This window comes from Camelus dromedarius, chromosome 10, assembly GCF_036321535.1.
Source record: "Camelus dromedarius isolate mCamDro1 chromosome 10, mCamDro1.pat, whole genome shotgun sequence".
In the NCBI taxonomy this organism is placed as follows: Eukaryota; Metazoa; Chordata; class Mammalia; order Artiodactyla; family Camelidae; genus Camelus; species Camelus dromedarius.
In genome coordinates, this window is record NC_087445.1 from 38885528 (window position 1) to 38904888 (window position 19361).

At 35.2% G+C, this 19361-nt stretch overlaps 1 protein-coding gene across 1 annotated transcript; it reads left to right on the forward strand.

Moving 5' to 3' along the window:
* The first annotated feature begins 1421 nt into the window (after positions 1–1421).
* ANXA1 (annexin A1) lies at positions 1422–18774 on the forward strand. Its single transcript, XM_010999971.3, has 13 exons — positions 1422–1580; positions 8058–8134; positions 8230–8338; positions 8858–8952; positions 9758–9871; positions 10286–10376; positions 11918–11997; positions 12190–12246; positions 13810–13903; positions 14736–14831; positions 15960–16018; positions 17402–17524; positions 18418–18774. Exons 2-13 carry the CDS (start codon positions 8069–8071, stop codon positions 18472–18474), a joined length of 1041 nt encoding a protein of 346 aa, XP_010998273.1. The 5' UTR covers positions 1422–1580; positions 8058–8068; the 3' UTR covers positions 18475–18774.
* The last annotated feature ends 587 nt before the right edge of the window (positions 18775–19361 follow it).

Below are 19361 nucleotides of genomic sequence, written 5' to 3' on the forward strand. Positions count from 1 at the left end.
CCTTTCACAGGAGTGTCACCGTGCAGAAGTGTTCCAATGTTTCCATTACCAAAGTTAGGGATACAAATACAAACAGGGAACAAGTTTTGTGTAATTATCTTTTCCCCTTTTCACCTGACAAAACAAATGTGGGGTGAGAAAGCTGGTCTACATTTGTCAAGATCAGTTTGCAATAATACCAATCAATTAGTTAGTTAGCGCATACTTAATTAGTTCAATACTTATCTCTGGTAGGTGACAAAATAGAGTGGCATTTTCCCAAGTTATTTACTTGAGGATATGCTGACTTCATTAACATTAGCATTGAGAATTTAGGCTGTGTTACAAAAACTGACAATCTTAAGAAAGTATTTTTACTGATTTTTTAAAACCTGATAGATTTTAAAACCTAGATAGATAGATAGATAGATAATTACCTGAGATATCTAGGAGGAAAACAAACAAACCACTAAAATGCAGCACACACTGAACCATAATGCTATGAGACGGCTCACGCTTGCACATAGTTTAATGGAAACATCGTACATGATTTTGTAAGGTTTCATTAAGGATAAAGATGAATCACCACTGAAGCTACCGGGACAAATTTCCTTTCCTTGCATCAAGTGGGAAACTTCTCATGGTACCCGTCCCGTGATAGCTGCTACTCCATTAATCCTTTCATCTTATAGTTCTGGTTTAGTGTTCAAATTCTCTAGAATGTCAAAGGTCTATTTGTAGCAAAGTTTATATATAACTTATTCTATTAAAAGAAGTAATGTACATAGGCCTTCCTCTGATGCCAATATTTTCTTTGAATGTCACAAAGATCGTATTTCTAACATTAACTGAAATTTTAAGACAATCTGGAACTTTATTTCTTTCATATTTCATATTGATAGCAACAAGCTGCATGCAATCACAAAACATCTTTTATTTTGAAGGCAAGAAAAATGCTGGTGAAAAAGAAATAGAAAATAATCCAGTACTGTGTAACATTAAAAGATACAAATTATACATTATTTTCTCAGTTGTCACAAGAATTCTAGTAAGCGGGCTGACTAGAAAATATTATCCTAATTTTACAAAAGTTGAAACAGATTCAGGGAAATTAAATATGTCCCGAAGCTCACATACTAATTAGTGATGAAGCTGGGACTTAACCAAAGCATTTTGTTTGTTTGTTTTGTTTTCAAGTTTATGATTTTTCATTTCATGATTTGTTTAACTAAAAAAGTGTGCCAATCATTGGTGTCCGGCTTGAGGAGTTTAGTACAGTATGCTTGAGAATCTCTTGCATTCTACTCCCCTGGAAAAAATAGTGCAAACTAAAGAGGGAAGAAAAAAATCTGTACTTCCGTTTCTTTTCCTTTGTGCTGTCGGCTATGAGTTGGTTTAGAGAGTAGTTTTGCAAGACTTTGTTTTGGGCTAGGCAGGGCCTGCATTTCAAACAAAAGGCAGCCAGTTACTAACTTCTGGTTGCTAGGTGTGGCCTCCTTTCAAATTCTATAAAATCAGAAGCCCAAGTTTTCACTTCTAGTTCGAAACAGCATTCAGAGGAGAATCTCTCTTCAGTTCTTTGGACAACGGTGAAAAAAAAGGTAAGTCTTGATTTTCCTTTCAGTTAGTTTTGGATGTTTTGAAAACTTTTCTCATCACAATGTTTAATGTTGCTTCTTCTGTGGGATTTATAGCTAGGTGCACTTAATATGTCTGATAAAACTTTTTGTAACACTACATTGGGAATCACAAATTGTAATGTTTAGTTCACTTGGTTAAGAAATATAATTTTAAAAATGAGGAAGTTTTGCTTAATAGTGGTTTATTGTACTGTTGGTGAGTTACCATGGAAAAGAAGGAAAGAATGTGTTTTTTCCTACAAGTTATGAATTTCTGAGAACTGTGTGTGTTTTACGTGGAAATCATGATGGCTGTGGGTGTTTTGAGGGGGCCAGGCCTGAATGGAAGTGCCAGAGGTGGGTTTCAGGGAACCATTTCAAAATAGCAGGGCTTAAATAATTTTTCTTCTTTTGTGAAAAAAAAAAAAAAGAAAAAAGAAAAAAAACCAGAATAGATTCAGATCTCATAGTGGCAATCATGTCCTTCGTAATTAACGTTTTGAAATTAATGTTATGTTCACTTATGCAGTGTAAATAAATAGGAAGATCTGCTTATGAATCATTTCATTTAGAGAGGGTGTGGCCACATTCTTTCTGTTGGAGTCTCTGTGTCATAGACAGGCTTTTCAAGTGCTGATTTGAAAACCTAAGGGGAAAGGAAATATTTCCTGGGTGGTGTCAGATAAGTTATCCTTTGGGAATGCCAGTAGGGCCCTCTAAATATTATTATACTTAGTAGCATCTTGATTGTTCAATGAGTTAATGGCCATAAAACTCCTTAGCAAAGCAGAAAGCATATCTAAAGCAGAGTTTTTACTGGTGTTGATGTACAAAGTGGAGAGACTTTGAATCATAACCATATTTCTGACTATTGATTATTACAAATGTTCCTTCAAGATTTCTGTTTCTTAGCCTATTCTGAATGGTAAATGACCTGATATCTTTTAGTGCTAGTAAATTAAGAAAGGTGTGCAAATTTTCTTGCCTTGTTTGTGTCTACAAATATGTATGGATTTTGAAAAAGCAATATTCTCCACCCACAGGAATATATTTTGGTAGGTACGTTGCAAAACGACTCAAAAGTGGTAAAACGCTGGCTTCATAATTCTGAAATGGCCTCTTCTCTAGAAGTTATGTTACCGCCCTAGCCCCAGGCTCAGCCACCTCTGGCAGAAATCCAGTGTTTGACTGATGTTGACAAAATCCTTAATAATATTATTAAGGAACCAGCTAGAGTTTCATGCTTATTAAATACTTTTTCAATCAAAAGATCTGTAAAGTCTGATTTCTGTACATGATGTTAGATTGCTGAGCTGGTTCTTAGTCCTCTCTAGACCCGTTCATCTATGACATACTTAAAAATCAGTACTACACCAATGGACCTTATTTTTCAGTGATAAACCAAAAGCCATTTTTGGAGTACATTATTTCCTCTTTCTTTAAAATGGGATGGATTTTTATCAGAAAGATCAGAACAGATACAATTTATATAATACCTTCCTTCATTATGCTAATTTTCTCCATCTCCATCTACTTGAGGTGAAATTTAAGATTGGTACTTCAGAGCTATAATGAATCTTAGCTACTGTGTATTCCAACACTCCTATTTTTATAAATGAAGACCCCCCTCCCCCGAGAAGTTAAATGTTTTCTTGAGGTCATACAACCAGTTAAAGAGATTCAAAATAGGGCTCAGAACTCCTTACCTCTTATTTTTATATCCTCTAGTTGTTGATAGGAAACATTAGTTAAATTAGTATAGACATGTTCCCTAAATAATCAGCACTGATACACTATTTATCCATTCAATAATGCTCATTAGCATACTAAATACCAGGTACTCTGCCAGAGGTTGGAGGTTCATAATCAATAGTAGATTATCATTGCCCCCATGGAATGCTGCTGTAAATAGAGACAATGATCATGCAGAACAATAGGGGTAAGTGTAGGGGGAAAGGCAGGATGCTTTGGGAGAGCACTGATGGTCACTCACCCCAGGGCTGAACCAAGGAAGGCCTCCTGGGGGACGTGATGAGGCCCACGCTGAGTCCTCACTTAGAGGCACCATTTAGGTAAAGGGTAGTAGGCCTGGAGGGTGAAACAGCATTCCAGGCAAAGGGAACACCCTGTTCAAAGACCTAAAATCAAGACATTATGAGTTTACATTTCATAAAGTAATTCTTCATCAGTCATGCCATTGTACAGTTTAATTAACTTTGCTCACCTGAGTAGGAATGGGAAAGACTTGTGAAATATATATTTGAGGAAAAAAACTGCACACAGGCCAAAGCATTGAAAAATACACTCCCTAGGGCTGGGGTGAAACCTGCTACAGGCTCCATGGGTTGACTGTGAATGAATTTGATTGTTAAGTATAAGCTACTAAAAATAACATTGATCTTGTCACTGTATTTTTGGGCCCTAGTTTAAACGAATATACAATATTTTGGAATCAGAAGGCATGGATTTATGAATGCCTCAATGCTTGCCACTAGTATCTAGAAAACTGATACGAAAAAAATTATACTTTGTTTTCCCAAGTAGACAGTGGGTACAACGACGGTGTCCTGGCAAGGATTCATTTCTGCTGCTGTCATTGCAGAACTCTGGTCTTACTTGCTTGTCACCAGGAAGGCATGATAGACCGCAAACCTCAGTTTCCTCTGTCAGAAGTTCTGGAAATAGCCTTTCATGAAGCTGACAGAGACAGATATTGCAGTTTTTAAAAAATTTATGCTGTTCTTTTGTAATAATTTCAAACCTTTAGAAAAGTTGCAAGAATATTGCACAGAATTACCATATACTTTTTACCCAGATTCCCCAACCGTTAACCTTTCACCACATTTGCTTTAACATTAATTCTTCCTTTTCCTGCTTCCACCCTCTCTATATAGTTAATGTTTTCTGTATCATTAGAGAGAACACACAGATATGATGTTCCTATGTCTCTAAAAACTTCTGTCTGTATATATTAAAAAATAAAGACATGACCATAGTGCAAAAAAAAAAAAAAATCAGGAATTTAAATTTGTTATAACAAACCTAATTTTGTCTCAAATTGTCCCAGGGGTAAAATTGCTAATGGACCATTTCTGGAATACCTTTCTCTTACGTTTAGTAAGCATGGCTCCCTCTCTTTCTAGCATCTTGAGCATACTTTTTATGCATATTTGCCATCTTTAATTTCTTGCTGAATGAGAGGAAGAGCCCTCTCTTATGACACATAAATACATGAAAAATGTTAATCTCTAGAAATTCACACAACTTATTCACAGTTAAGTGAGACTGGTTGGCAGTGTATGTTCACAAACAGATGATTAATTAGAAGACCTCTGGAACATTATTAATTTCCATATTGGTCAGCCAATTTCATCTTCAAATTAGATGATGTTAAGGACTGAGATAAACTTGGCTTCAGAGCTCACTGGTAGCAAAATTAAATGCAGATTGAACCAAGGAAAATTAAATACTTAGTACTTGCTCTTAAATACTTAGTACATGTTCTAAACATTGCAAGTAAAAAGAAAGACAGAAAGAAAGAAAAATCTCTTGTGAACTATAGGGTTCTTTAAATTTTTTTTACTGTACAATTCTAATTTCTACATCAGATCATTCTCTGAATAGTAACAAATATTTGTATAACACGGCAATCTATAAAACATGTTTACATGTTGTATGTATTTATAGTTAAGAAATTTTGCCTTCAGATTATCGAATGGGTTTTATCAAGTACAAAATGCTGGTTTTCAGGTGGAGGATAGGTATTGAGCAGACAGAATGGTTTAGCAATACAATTTGAGCAAAATAGTTTTGCAGCGGTATTGGTAAGGTGCGTTGCAACTGTTAAAGGTTCTGTTGATACATGTGGCTGTGTTTGAGCACTTAACTAGAAGTGCATGATCAAATCTATTTCCTTTAAGGCAATTTTTTACATCCTGCCACAATCCTTGTGTCTTTAAGCTTTGCTGATAGCTAATGGATCTCATTTGGAAGAATTGAGATTCTATTTTCCTCTAATTGCTTTCCTGAGGCAGGTTCTATTCGGGTTGCTTTTCTTTTCCAGAGCCTGTTCCAGACCATATTTTCAGGCCATCCAAATGACTTCAGACTACAATCTAGGAACACAGAGGATATGTCACAAAGCTGTCTCCTCTATGGACACTCTTGTGTCAAATACATTATTCAACCCATTTATTTTTGTTATTTTGTGTTAATGTAATTAATAAAGCAATATTATTTTTCTAGGCTTTCTCAAGTTTATTTTTTTAAGACATTGATGAATTACAGAAGTATTTCTTTAAAAGAAAAAAAAAACTGCGAAGTGTAGTGCAGTTTTCATGAAGTTTATTTTGAAGCTGTGTGGCTCATTTTTAAAATTGTATTTTACAGTAGCCTTAAACTCTTTTGAAGTTTTTCTTTTCTAATTGAAAAGAGTGGAAATATTGGAATACATATTTCTGTAACTGAGGAGAAAGTACTTTGTTCAGAGACCAATCATATCACTTATTTTGAGGATTCTACTTCATAAAGGGCATGGAGGAGATGGTAAAAATGGAAATTTTAAATACCTGAAACCTTCCTGGAAGTTGCAAGTTTTGAATGTGCCAATTAAGCAACAGGAAAATGAAGCTCCACGTGCCAACAGCAATTGTACCAGATCACAGTGTAATAGGAACTAAAACCTTGTGCAAAACTGTATGCCATGACTCTGTCTCAGGAAATAACTTTAAATTTATCAATTGCTGGGGATGGAAAGAGATTAAATGAATGCACAATATATTGGTTCTTCTCACAGATGACAGAACAGTAATTTGAACAATCCCCACGATAATTAAGTGGAGATCGTTTCTGCTGTGGATATTATTTCCCTCACGTATTTAATCTCATTACTTGGAACTGCAGCTATTTTTCAGCAGGTGTGGATTGAAACACTTTGTCTGAACATGCTGTTAAGGAATCAGGTTATGGGTTTTACTTCTCACGAGTCATTTAGCTTCATATAAAGAATTTAAAACTGCTAAGATTATCCTTCCAACAGCCTTCAGACGTACTCATGAGAAATAAACAAAAGAGAATGGAGAGCTAGGTCAGTGGAGACCAGGAGCATGGGCTTCTAAAAACACAATCCTAGACAAAAAGGATCATTGACGGCATCTTTTGTAGATAAACCAGAGAATGCATTAATTTTCACCATACTTTAGGTTTTTAAAGTATACATGGTTTATTAAATAAAAATATTGCTGAACCATGACGACAATTCAAGAAATTTTCTTTAAGGTAGAGTTTTCCAAAAGAGGGCATGCATGGTGCAATTTCACTCTACTGAATCCTGTTACAGCAAAGAACCTGATATAAAATTAGCCTTTTCTGGGTTTTGTGCGTGTGTGTGTGCGTGTGTGTGTTGGGTAGAAAAACACATGGAGGACTAGTGTCTAGACAGCTCAAATAGGAAGAAATGTGAGTGTAGCAATTACTCCGGGTGCTGAAATAATTTTATACCAAGGAATGGAAAAGGAAACTGAGTTAGTCTAGGGAGAAATGTCACTGGAATACCTTTTTACAGATAGTGTTTTGAGTCTGAATCCACTCCTGCAGATTGTCATGGGTTATTTCACTTTATAAATGTAAATATTGTGCTCTTTTTCTACCTGTTACTTTTGTTCAAGTCCTCATTAATCCTACATAGATTCTCTCACAGCTTACTAAATGGTCTCTAATCTTCCATCTTGCCCATCTCTTGGCCAAACTCTATGATACAAGATCAATGATCTTTCTGAAATACAACTTTCTTTAAAAAAAATCTATTCATGTTTTCCCAAAGCTTTGAAAATACATTTACAGTTTACTTATTTATTTTTTAAAATTTGGGCTTTGGTTAACATTTCTTGCTCCAGTAAACTTCTTTCAACTTCCTAAATATGACAAGCTTCTCTCTGTTTTGTTCTCTTTAGCTTTTCTGCCAGGCTAATCTCAGTTCTTCTTGAGAGAGGCTCAGATCAGCCAGCACCTTCTCTGAGAACTGTCCTTAGCTTTTGAGTTTTCTTATGGAGAGCACACAATGCTTTTCAGTTCTTTGAGGCAGAGGATGTTTCAGTATTTTTGCATCCTCAGTGCTTGGCATATACAATAGATGGTTTATAAATTTGGAGTAATGAAGGGAGTCACCAACTCTTCCCTCAGCCTATATGCTTACTTGTAGAAGTCATCTGATCCCTAAGGTTAGGACTGAATACTCCGAGAAAGAGCCAACTTTCTGAGTTGAGGCTTCTGTTCAAGGGCAGTAGACACTCTCTTTAAAAAAAAAAAAAACCTACATCTAGCATCTTATGATGAGCCTAAGACCAATCCTGGAAAGTAAGGGCAAAACTACTGTATATCTTGTGTACTTAAGAGGGGTGGAGTGGTGTGTATGTGTGGTGGGTTTGTGGTTTGTAAAAGCATCCATCTGCTTTTTTCCAGATCCTTCAAAAATGGCAATGGTATCTGAATTCCTCAAGCAGGCCTGGTTTATTGACAATGAGGAGCAGGAATACATCGTAAGTCAAGTGACAAGAAAATAAACTTAGTTAAATAGTAAAATAGGAACTAATGCAAGTGAATGGACAGTAATGTATTTCTCTCTCATCCACAGAAAACTGTGAAAGGATCCAAAGGTGGTCCTGGGTCAGCAGTGAGCCCCTATCCCAGCTTCAATCCATCCTCGGATGTTGCTGCCTTGCATAAAGCGATAACAGTTAAAGGTAATTATATCTCCCCAAAACATTCTCCTCCTGGACATTCCAGAATGGCTGTTTGAATGGCTATGAAAACCATACATGTGCAATGGAAAGAGTGTTTCATTTTGAAGATAAAAAGACTTCTTTGTCAACGAATATAGATATCCTTTCTCAGCACTCAGGAAATTTTGGTCAAATCAGTAGAATCTCTACTGCTACATCAGATATCCCTACCAGCTCATTTCTGGCAGAGACTCAATGCTAAAGTCAAAGCCTCTGCTCATACTTAGGGTTTGAAAGAGGAACCAAACACTGTAACACTGAGGCTCAGGAACAATTTCCTCTTCCTTTCTCATTCAAACGAATGGAAGTCATCTGAAGGGCTTCCATTTGATATGTACTGTTCCATCCATTTGATTTAATTTGTACTTCTTAGTTTTGTTAAGAGCTTCATTTGGAGCATCTTGATAATGAATTATTTCATGTCAGATATTAAGGATGAAGAAAAGTGATTTTAAAAGTCTAGGTGCCCTTTATTTCCAGGTGTGGATGAAGCAACCATCATTGAAATTCTAACTAAGAGAAACAACGCACAGCGCCAGCAGATCAAAGCGGCATATCTCCAGGAAAAAGGAAAGGTAGGTTGTAGTGGTAAATCGAGACAGTAAATGCCAGCCATACTTAGGTTTAAAAATAGGTTTTGAAACACAGTTGCCTAGTTCTTTCAGTCTCTAGTCACTGTTTTCCCATTACAACTAAGACTGGGGTTGCAATATTGCCATGTAATCAATTCTAGCAAATTTACTGGTTTTATACATTGTTTTGTCATCTTGTTCTTTGCACATGTGGTATTCCATATTGGAGACAAGACGTTAATCTGAACATGACAGATATTAAGATTACTATTGTCAATAAGGAATATGTTGTGATCATGTCTTCTGCTAAAATTTAAACTAAGCTGTTAAATGTCCGAATGTAAGTTTATACATATAATTCTACTTTAAAATTAAGCTTTATATTTTTTATACCAAATATGGGTACTTTCTTTAAGGAGTGCAGTTAGACAACTATAAAATGTCAATCTCTGATTATGGTGCTTTTTTCAACAGTGCAAACCTCAAAGGTTGGAAAATTTATTAATACATTATTTGTAAAGAATTCTTACTACTGTTTCTGTTAATACACAGCTCCAATCTTTTGAGCTTTGTAATTTCCTCCCTATATAAAAGATTGAGCACCCGGTCTTTTAAGAAATTATACACGAATATAGATCTAAAAGATTAAAATAACATGAAATATTGGGTACCCCTTTCTATGTAAAAGTAAAGAGCTTTAAAAGATGGTTGGGTTTAGGAATCGGTAGGAAGACTACCTAAAGATTAGGTACGATCACATTACCTAGCATATTATTTACTAGAAGGTTATAACATCTCTTTGTTGTAGCCCCTGGATGAAGCTCTGAAGAAAGCCCTCACAGGTCACCTTGAGGAAGTTGTTTTGGCTCTATTGAAAACTCCAGCCCAGTTTGATGCTGATGAGCTCCGTGCTGCTATGAAGGTAAATCGCTTGATTTAAGCAAAACTGTTTTCCTCAAGAGAATGCATAGGTCAATTCCACTTATACCTCCTGTTGTATTCTCAACATCTAGTACAGGGCTGTCAATCAGTGGAAATGAAATGAATAAATAAACATCGGTGATAACTATGTTATTTCCACTACCCTTGTGATGTTACACTATGTCACAGATCTCACTTCTTATATGTTTGCCCAAAATATTAGCTTTAAACCCATTTGTTTTTAGAGCAATATAATAGACCTTATTGAAATTATTAAATACTGTGGATATTTACTAAGTATTGTGGGAAATTTACTAAATATCAGATTTAAACAAATTTGGGGACACCAAAACTAGTTGATGTTCATGAATGAAGATTTTTCTACATTTCTTTTTTTTCTTCTTTTTCAATTCAGGGCCTTGGAACTGATGAAGACACTCTGAATGAAATTTTGGCATCAAGAAGTAACAGAGAAATCAGAGAAATTAACAGGGTCTATAGCGAAGGTAAGTTTTTTTGTGTCCAACAATCTAAATGTTTTAGTTTGAAAGGAAATCTGTTATACTTCTCTTAAAATTGAGTGTGGCTTTTAATTATGGGGACTTTGGAAACTACATATTAAAATATTTCTTCATTGTTTGGCATGTGTCTACCGCATGCCCACACTGTTACCAGACAACATCTCAGTTGCTGAGGTGCAGATAAGGGACACAGTTGTCCCAGCCCTCATCAGGCGTGCACCTTAATAGAAAATGCGGGACAAATGGCCACATATAATTGCAATGGAAAACTCAATTCAAAGCACTGAATTTAAAGAATTTTCTAAAACCATTTCCTCTTCCTCTGAGATTTATTTTGTAAAAATTTCCTGTTGCCTTTTATTTTGAAAAGATAACAAAAAGAATTTCCAAACCTTTGTCCTTGAAACGGTAAAGAGCTAGGTGCTTATAATGCTCTGATGGAAACTAACTTTACTATTATGAACATAAATGACTCACTTACTCTCTACGTCCAGTCAGACCCACGGGGATGAAACAGCAGCCAGGACTCATTTTATTTACTCAGTGAAACATCTCGTTTAAATGACACTTTCAGTACCATAAAGGGAGTATCTGCAAGCGGGTTCTGGGCAGTGCTGGGCCTCTCACTGCTTTCCTTTGATAATTTCCCAAGACCCAGCTTTTTGTTTTCCGATATGTGGCCCCACAGAGGGTCTTGCTGCTTGGTTTTCATCCCAAGCACAGGGAATACAGTCACCCTTGCTAACTGTTTTCAGAGCAATCTAATAAAGGAATCAGAATGAGGAAGTTTTAACCTCATTTTCTTGCAATTCTTATCTCATTACCAATATTTATCTTAGATCCATTTATCAGTGATAATCATCAAGAGGGGCATTATTCTTAGTTTTTTGTTTAATAAAACATAGTTTACAAAGGTAAATATCCATATTTCTCCATCTTTTCCAAGGCGTAGTTCAATGATGTCTTATTATATTGTTCTGTCTTCTAGTCAGTTATAAATTCAGTTAATTTTTTTCTAACACAGCGTTATTTTGCAAGTGAGGTGTTTAGACAAAGTTTAAAATCTATAAATAGATGTGTATACATATACATATGCTTACATAGTTAAACTATATTACATAGAAGATATTTATCATTTTTAAAGTAAATAAATGATCTGTGTTCAAGCAAGTATCTCTGGTTTATTCTTTTAAATAACTGTTTTATTCATACCAGTGCTAAACTCTGGTATGACTTAGTAATGTATACCAATGCAATTTATTCTTGATAGCTAAAGCTTTAGGACTGTAGGTTTTCATTCACAGTATGACCTAAATTGCTTTAATTGCCCTATAGGAAATAAATTTGATGATCAAAATTTTTACTTGCTCTGATTTCTCTGTTTTTATTAAAAAATGGTAATATTTGAAATGTGTTTCATGAGTCATAAAACATTTGGCTTTGCAAATTGTGGGCCATTATGGAGATATTATTATTATCACCATTATTTATCACTAGTTTACTGTAAAATATATTTCTCTTATTAGAATTGAAGAGAGATCTGGCTAAAGACATCACCTTTGACACATCTGGAGATTATCGGAATGCTTTGCTGTCTCTTGTTAAGGTAAAACTCAAATAGTTCAGGAAATGCCTCTTCTTTTATGAAAAGTAAAATCTTAAATTTCACCTCTCTATAGAAATGAGCAATTCACTTTTTCACACAAAAAAATACTAGTTATCTGATTTGAAGGGAATTAAGTAAATCGTGTGATTACGTGCTAGAAAATTACTTACAAGAGAACGGGATATTTTTCAGGGTGACCGATCTGAGGATCTTGGTGTAAACGACGACTTGGCTGATTCAGATGCCAGGGTAAGCAAGTGCTCCCAATCCTCCTAGAATCCACCTTCCTTCTTCAAATCGATCCTATCCTGAGCTGAGGTACCACCTGAGCTCCTCTGACAGGACAAGGGCACCTAGAGTCCTTTCTCCAAATGATGCTTACTGTCCTGCACTTGTGGGGCCTGAGAGAGGAAGTGTGGCCTTTGTATTTTCACTAGATGGTGAGAGAGACTGGAGAGAACAATGAGATTTTGGTTTGTCATTCCCATGAATTGTTTTGTTGAGAGAACTCTTGAGTTTTTATTTTTCTAGGTATAAGAAAGGGACAAGAAATATTTTATTAAGGAAAGTGGAAAGACTAGGCCTGTCTAACAGTCTTTAACAGTGAGCACTGGAATGGTTTAGAGGTGTAAGTTTAATAAAAATATTATGATAATGATATTATAATTGTAAAAAATAGAAGATATTTATATATTTTCAAGTATATTGTTATCTATAGTTTCAGCAAGGTTGCTGGTTTTTTATATATACACCAATCCATTAGCAACATTAGAAAAATTATATCATTTTAGGGCCTGGAACTTTTGTTTAAAAAAACAAACAAAAGACAACTATTATTTGCATACACCTTGCTCATGGGATAGTATTTGCTACAAATTCATCACAGTGAGTGAGTAAGAATAGAAACTTACTTGTCCACCCCCACTCCCTTCATTGTACCAGTACATTATCTTGCACATAATAGGCACTCATTAACTTTTGTTGAATAAATGCATATATATCAGATGTTTGCTTAAAAAGTCCAGAATAACTTAATGTCCATTGGAAGTTTGACCATTTGAATATATTAGAAATTGTGTAATCATATCAAAGAAAAAAGTTGGTATTTGAATAATTTCCATAATAAGAAATCACTCTTATTTGATTGTGACATTTCTGAATTTGCTTTCCATTTTAAGACTATCAGGGCTCTTAGATACATATTTATGGCAGCTACATGGATTAGTGTGATCCAGGAGGATGACGGTAATTAACATTTCAAAGTTAACAGAGCATGCTTGTGACTATAAGGCAAGGATTATCTTTCTCTTCTACAAAAGAGGAAATTCTGTAGTTTAATAAGGTCAAAGTATTTGTCCAAGATTACAGAGCTATTAGGTTGCAGAGTCAGAATTTGAATCCAGAAATTCTAACATCAAAATTCAAGATCTGGTAATGGATGGATTATTGATTTATTAGTACTGTTTGCTGATAATTACTTTAAACAATTAAAAGTGAAATTAAAAATTAGAGAGTCCCTTAGAGTTGTCTGGATACAGAACATAAATCTTACAGCAATTTAAATCAACAGACATTTATTCTGCAAACATATATTCCATCTCTAGTGTTTGCAAGGCACCTGGAGAGATACCGTGGAAAATACTTGACAAAATAAGGTCCCCATCTTTAGGGAACTTGTGATCTTAGCATTGCCTATTCTGATTGTATTGGACACAAAGCAGCTGCCTCAAAAATCTTTGAAGAGCTCTAACATTCTTGTGCACATATCAAGACAGCAGACAGTCAAGTGTTGAGTTTGGTGTTTCTTGACAGGCCTTGTATGAAGCAGGAGAAAGAAGAAAAGGGACAGATGTGAATGTGTTTAATACCATTCTTACCACCAGAAGCTATGCCCATCTTCGCAGAGGTAAGAAGAAAACAAATGTTTCCTGGGACCTGTTTATAAAAGATGCAGTTGTTTTGAGGACAAATAAGAGAAAGGAAAGAGAGAAATCTTACTCGGCGTCACTGTGGATGCTGTGCTTCTGACCCCTTATTGCTATTTGTGCATTTGTCCACGTTTGTACAGACACCATTTTACAGTATTTGAAACCCATTTTATGACTTTGGCTTGTAGAACATTAGTTCATTATTTTTACTATTTCTATTCCCCCAAATATTTGGAATCGGTCTGACAAAATGCACACATACAACAGAACAAATAAACTTACAATGAAGAAAAACAAAAAAAGCCTTTTCTTTAGTAAACAGTATATAGATGCTTGAAACAAAAACCAAAAAAGAGTCCTTGCCTTTAATCACAAGATTTAGCTCTGAGTCTTCTGGAAGCCAAGGCAAAGGGAAGATTGTGATGACTACCTAAAATTTGTTATTTTGTAATAGCACTCTGATTGCTAATGTTAGAATTAAGAGAAATTTACTGCACAGATCTTTATATGAGGGAAAATCCATTTGCTATGACACTAGCTCTGATGTAGTGCCATGGCTGTCAATCACATGCCACTTATAATAAATGTCAACATTTGCAAGAATTTCCCCAAAATATACAGAAGCACCAAAATAAGCCATGTGAGTTACATTCCTAGGAGAAGATGAAGTATCCAAAATATGCTCAGTTGAATGATTAGCTTTAAAATGTGTGTTTTGAAGCTCCTAAGGAATGCTTTGACTCAGTTGCCCTGATTTTGCTAAAAGAAGAGGAAGTTTTGTACATCTCTTAGTTTAAATTTAATATTCAGTATTTCAGAAGTATTCCAAGTACAGTCAGCATGACATGAACAAAGTTCTGGACCTGGAGCTGAAAGGCGACATCGAGAAATGCCTCACAGTTATTGGTATGTAGTCCTGGAGGGGGCAGAGTTTTCTAACTTGAAATTACATTGCCAAGGCTGTCCCATAATTTATAAAACAAAATATAATAAAACAAAACAAAACAAAAACTAAGATATAATTTATCTATGTTTCAAATAGAGACAACTTGTAAGATAATGGCAATAAATACTTAAAGTTATACAATGGCCTTCTTAGTAATAACAGGTGTTTCCTTTTTCAAAAAGACAAACAGGTGGACAATATTTACTGGGCACCTGCTTACCCCAAGCAATACACCGGGTTGGGCATGGCACGGAGGAAACTCAAAATGATTATTAAGAGCACAGGATCTGGAATTAGATAAATGCAGAGCCACATCTTGGTCTGTCACTTGCTAATTGAGTAATCTTGGGCAAGTCCAGAGAATTTGTTTCAGTAGGTCTCTGGTGGCTTCTGAAAAGCTCTTCAGAAGAAAAAGATTTTAAAGGTTTCCCATTTTGTCAGATGGCCTGTCAAGGTTTGGGAACCTGCACTCTAAAGCAATGCTTCTCAAACACTAATATGCAAATGAATCCCTTGGGACTCTTGTTAAAATGCAGATTCTGATTCAGCAGGTCTGGGGTGGGGCCTGGGATTCTGTATTTCTCACCAGCTCTCAGTTGATGCCAACTCTTTTGGTCAAGACATCACACTTTGAGTATCAGGGTAGAGAATCTTGATAATTGACAGAAGTTTTAAGTGCTTTCTTTGGCAGTTGCCTTATATTTTAAGCCTGTCCAATTCCACTTAAAATTGTTTTCTTATTACAACATGAAAAAAGTATTTCTTGCATGCCAACATGCCCATTAACACCTAATGGTTTCCCTGTTTCCATGAAGAGTGTACTCAGGATAGCATGAATTACTGAAGTTGCTATTGGGTGGATTTAAGGTAACAGGAGATAAGTCACATTGTTAGGGGACAGAACATTCAAAATCATCATCTAGGGAATAGCTTTTTGTAAGCCAAGTATCCCATACTGGGGAGCAAAGTAGTGAGGAACAGGGATGGAGAATAGAATTTTACTTGCAAAACTGTATTTCCTGTTTCTTTTATATGCGTCTTTCTCCTTTTGTGGTGAATATGTGAAGTAAAATATGCCTCTCTTGCAGTGAAGTGTGCTACAAGCAAACCAATGTTCTTTGCTGAGAAGCTTCATCAGGCCATGAAGGTAGCCTTCTGCTTATATGATTTGCTTAGGGGAAAAAATACTGTTTGTGGGGAGAAGAATGGAAAACCTATTGTTTGAAAATTTCACTTATTTTAATATCTTTCTCTTAAAAAGAACTACTTTTCCATCCAGTGTAAAGGGTAATACACTTCCTTATTAGAATAAAATTCTGCCAGATTTGTTACTTTTTTTAATAGGTAAGATAGTAAGGTGAGCTCATAGGTAATTTGTGGATTACTCATGATTCGCATAAAACCTGAGTCAGTAGAGGAAGGGTGAGATACCTTCTCTTTTAATGTATAATTTTAGCAACCTACTTCTGCCAAGGTTGTGAGTTTTACAATCTCCCCCTTTCTAAGTTTCATTTATCTTTTTTAGTATTCTGTCTTCCATGCCATTGCGTGGCTTAACGTCACTCTAGGACTTTAAAATGTTCTAAGATTACTAAGTGGATGGTGTTACTAGGATGTGTTTGAGATACCAGTTTAACTGCTTGACTTTAAAGTTACTGTCCAGCATGCATTCTGTTATATAGGAAGCCACTTATATACTCGTATTGTGAGAAGTTATAAAGTTGTCTCTTTTTTTCCTTTGCAACTCCCAAATAAGGAACTCTTCAGAGAGAAGTAATAGGAAGAGCCCCTATGAAGTGATAGGCATTGTGCCACTGGGTAGTAGGCAGTACAGCCCCCCTCAGTGCTGACCCCCTGCCCGCTGGGATCTACTGAGGTAATTAGATGGGTAATGATGGACACCTAGCATTGTAAAAGAGCAGAAGAGGGACCTGTGCCCCAGACCTTGGAAACCAATGTAGACTTGCTGTCAGCTAAACTAAGACCTGATATTTGAAGAGGAATTAGCCAGATGAGAGCAGGAGTGGAAGAGATGAAGGGCTAAACCAAGTCTGGTCCAGGAGGAGGAGGTAGCACATTCCTTTCAAGATAATAAATATAATTAGAGTGATGGTATGTGGTGGAAGAAGTTGTAGAGTTAGGCAGGGCATTGTAAGCCCAGATAAAATAATTGATTTTCATCCTAAAAGCAACAGAAAGCCATTGAAGGGTTTTAAATAGATGAATTAGATGATAAGATTTGCAATTTAGAAAGCTTATTTTTAATTAATGAATAGACAGAGGAAAGACTGGATGGTGGAAGACTAATTAGGAGGCTGTAAAAGTTCTTACATGCTGCTGGTGTAGCTGTTGGGTTCTTGTTATTTCATTACCACTTGTGCAAAGTGTGTGTGTGTATTTTAATGTGGAGATAGTTTCTCCATAGAAACTTCATAGGCAAACCAAAAGCTTCACATTCAAACCCATATCCTGCCTTATTAAGAGGATGCTCTGAAGGTGAAGGACACTTACCATCATTTGCTTTGGACAGGGTGCTGGAACTCGTCATAAGACACTAATCAGGATTATGGTTTCTCGTTCTGAAATCGATATGAATGACATCAAAGCATGCTATCAGAAGTTGTACGGCGTCTCTCTCTGCCAAGCCATCCTGGTACGTTGTGATTCTCATCATACTACCCCCGCAAGTGACAGTTCCTTTGCAACTTCTTCAAAGAGAAAGGCTGGCTTTTTGTATCTGTAAATTTCATATGTAAGATTAATTTGTTATATTAAGATACATCGTTTAAAGTAAATTGAACTTTCATTGGTAAAATCTGCTAATGAGTTTTATACTGAAAGACTGCAAATTTTTCAATAGTTATGGAAATAGTTTTCCATATATAAATTTAGCAATCAAAATATTTTAGCAGGGAGAGATAATGATTTGTGTTGCAATGAATATTGATCAGAGGATTAAAAATTTATTATCCTCAATTTTCCCTTAACTTTGTCATACACAAAATGTATAAAATGCATGGTTGAAGTTATCATATTATAATGTTAAAAAATAAATAGAAAGATAAGTCAAGGGGTTTTGGACTTAATGAAAGATATGTGACTATTTAAATTCAATTTGGCATTTATAGTAGATAACTAAAATTTACCAAGAAAAACTGAGAAAATCACAGGCTTGTCTTTCTCTCTAATGAGCTTGTCAGGTATTCTTCAAGACGATATAAAAATATATGATGTTATACTTAATTCTGTGTGATGTTTCATTCTTAGAAAATAATGGCTCTAATATAATATAATTAATTCAAAGAAGTTTGCAATCTGAGTTTTGAAAGTTGTTGTCTTTCATGTAATAACTGATTATTTTTTATATGAATTATATTATTTAATTAGTGATATTCTTATCAAAGATCCTAGATAATTGATGCACTGTGATGTATGTTCTGTAAGTGTTAAGTCTACTAATACAATAATTCTTCTACAATTAAAAAATACCTTATATTGGTTATGGTTTCAGGTAGCATTAAGTATACTTTATTTTTTAATCAACAGGATGAAACCAAGGGAGATTATGAAAAAATCCTGGTGGCTCTCTGCGGAGGAAACTAAACATTCCTTTGATTATCTCAAGCCCTTTGATCAGAAGGCTTTTTAATCATATCTTTTCATTCCATATCATAGACTTTAATAGGAGAGTTTCTTCAGCAGAACTGCAGTCTAGCTAACTCCTTTCTGAAAAATAGAGCCTATTAATCACTTTTTTTGTATTACAACTCTACATAATAGAGATAAGTTTTTTTTTAAACTATATTTACCTCAAACTATAAAACCCCATAAACAGGTTGTTCTAGTAACACTCCTTGAGTAAGATGTTTATGTTGCAGAAAATAAAGTGATTTTACAGGACAACTGGTCTGTCGTTAGTTCTTTTATTCTGATTTTCTTTTGTGTGTGATGTAGTGGTTTAATGTGATATCAAGGGACAGGAGCCTGAATTCCAAATTATAATCATGTAATGAAATAAACTTTACATATTAAATTAAATGTGCACAAAGTTAGAAAATGAACATCCTACATTCTACCATCTGAGTACAGATTATTGAGAGCATCTCTGTACAGTAACGGATTGACTGCATCAGCATTGTGACAATTAGACATTCAGCTATAGTTCATGAACCAGCATAAAGATGAAATGGCAACAGCTATAAAAATTCCTCACTTTTAAAAAAATGGTAGCTGCACGTTTAGTTTTCTGAGAAACTATCAAACTGTTTTCCAGCATGGCTGAACCATTTTACTTTTCTATCATAAATGTACGAGTAATCGAGTTTCTCTAAAACCTCAGCAGCACTTGGTATTGTCACTACGTTGTTTTTTGGGGCATGATTTATTTTTTGTTGTTGAATTCTGAGGCTTTATATATTCTAGATATTAGTCCTTTGTCAAATACGTGGTTTGCAAATACTTTCTCTCAGTCTGTAGCTTGTCTTTTTATC

Coding starts and splice junctions, on each gene's coding strand:
- ANXA1 (XM_010999971.3), top strand. CDS start 8,069: ATGGCAATGGTATCTGAATTCCTCAAGCAGGCCTGGTTTATTGACAAT. Junction 8,135..8,229: donor ATGAGGAGCAGGAATACATC/GTAAGTCAAGTG, acceptor TCTCATCCACAG/AAAACTGTGAAAGGATCCAA. Junction 8,339..8,857: donor TAAAGCGATAACAGTTAAAG/GTAATTATATCT, acceptor CTTTATTTCCAG/GTGTGGATGAAGCAACCATC.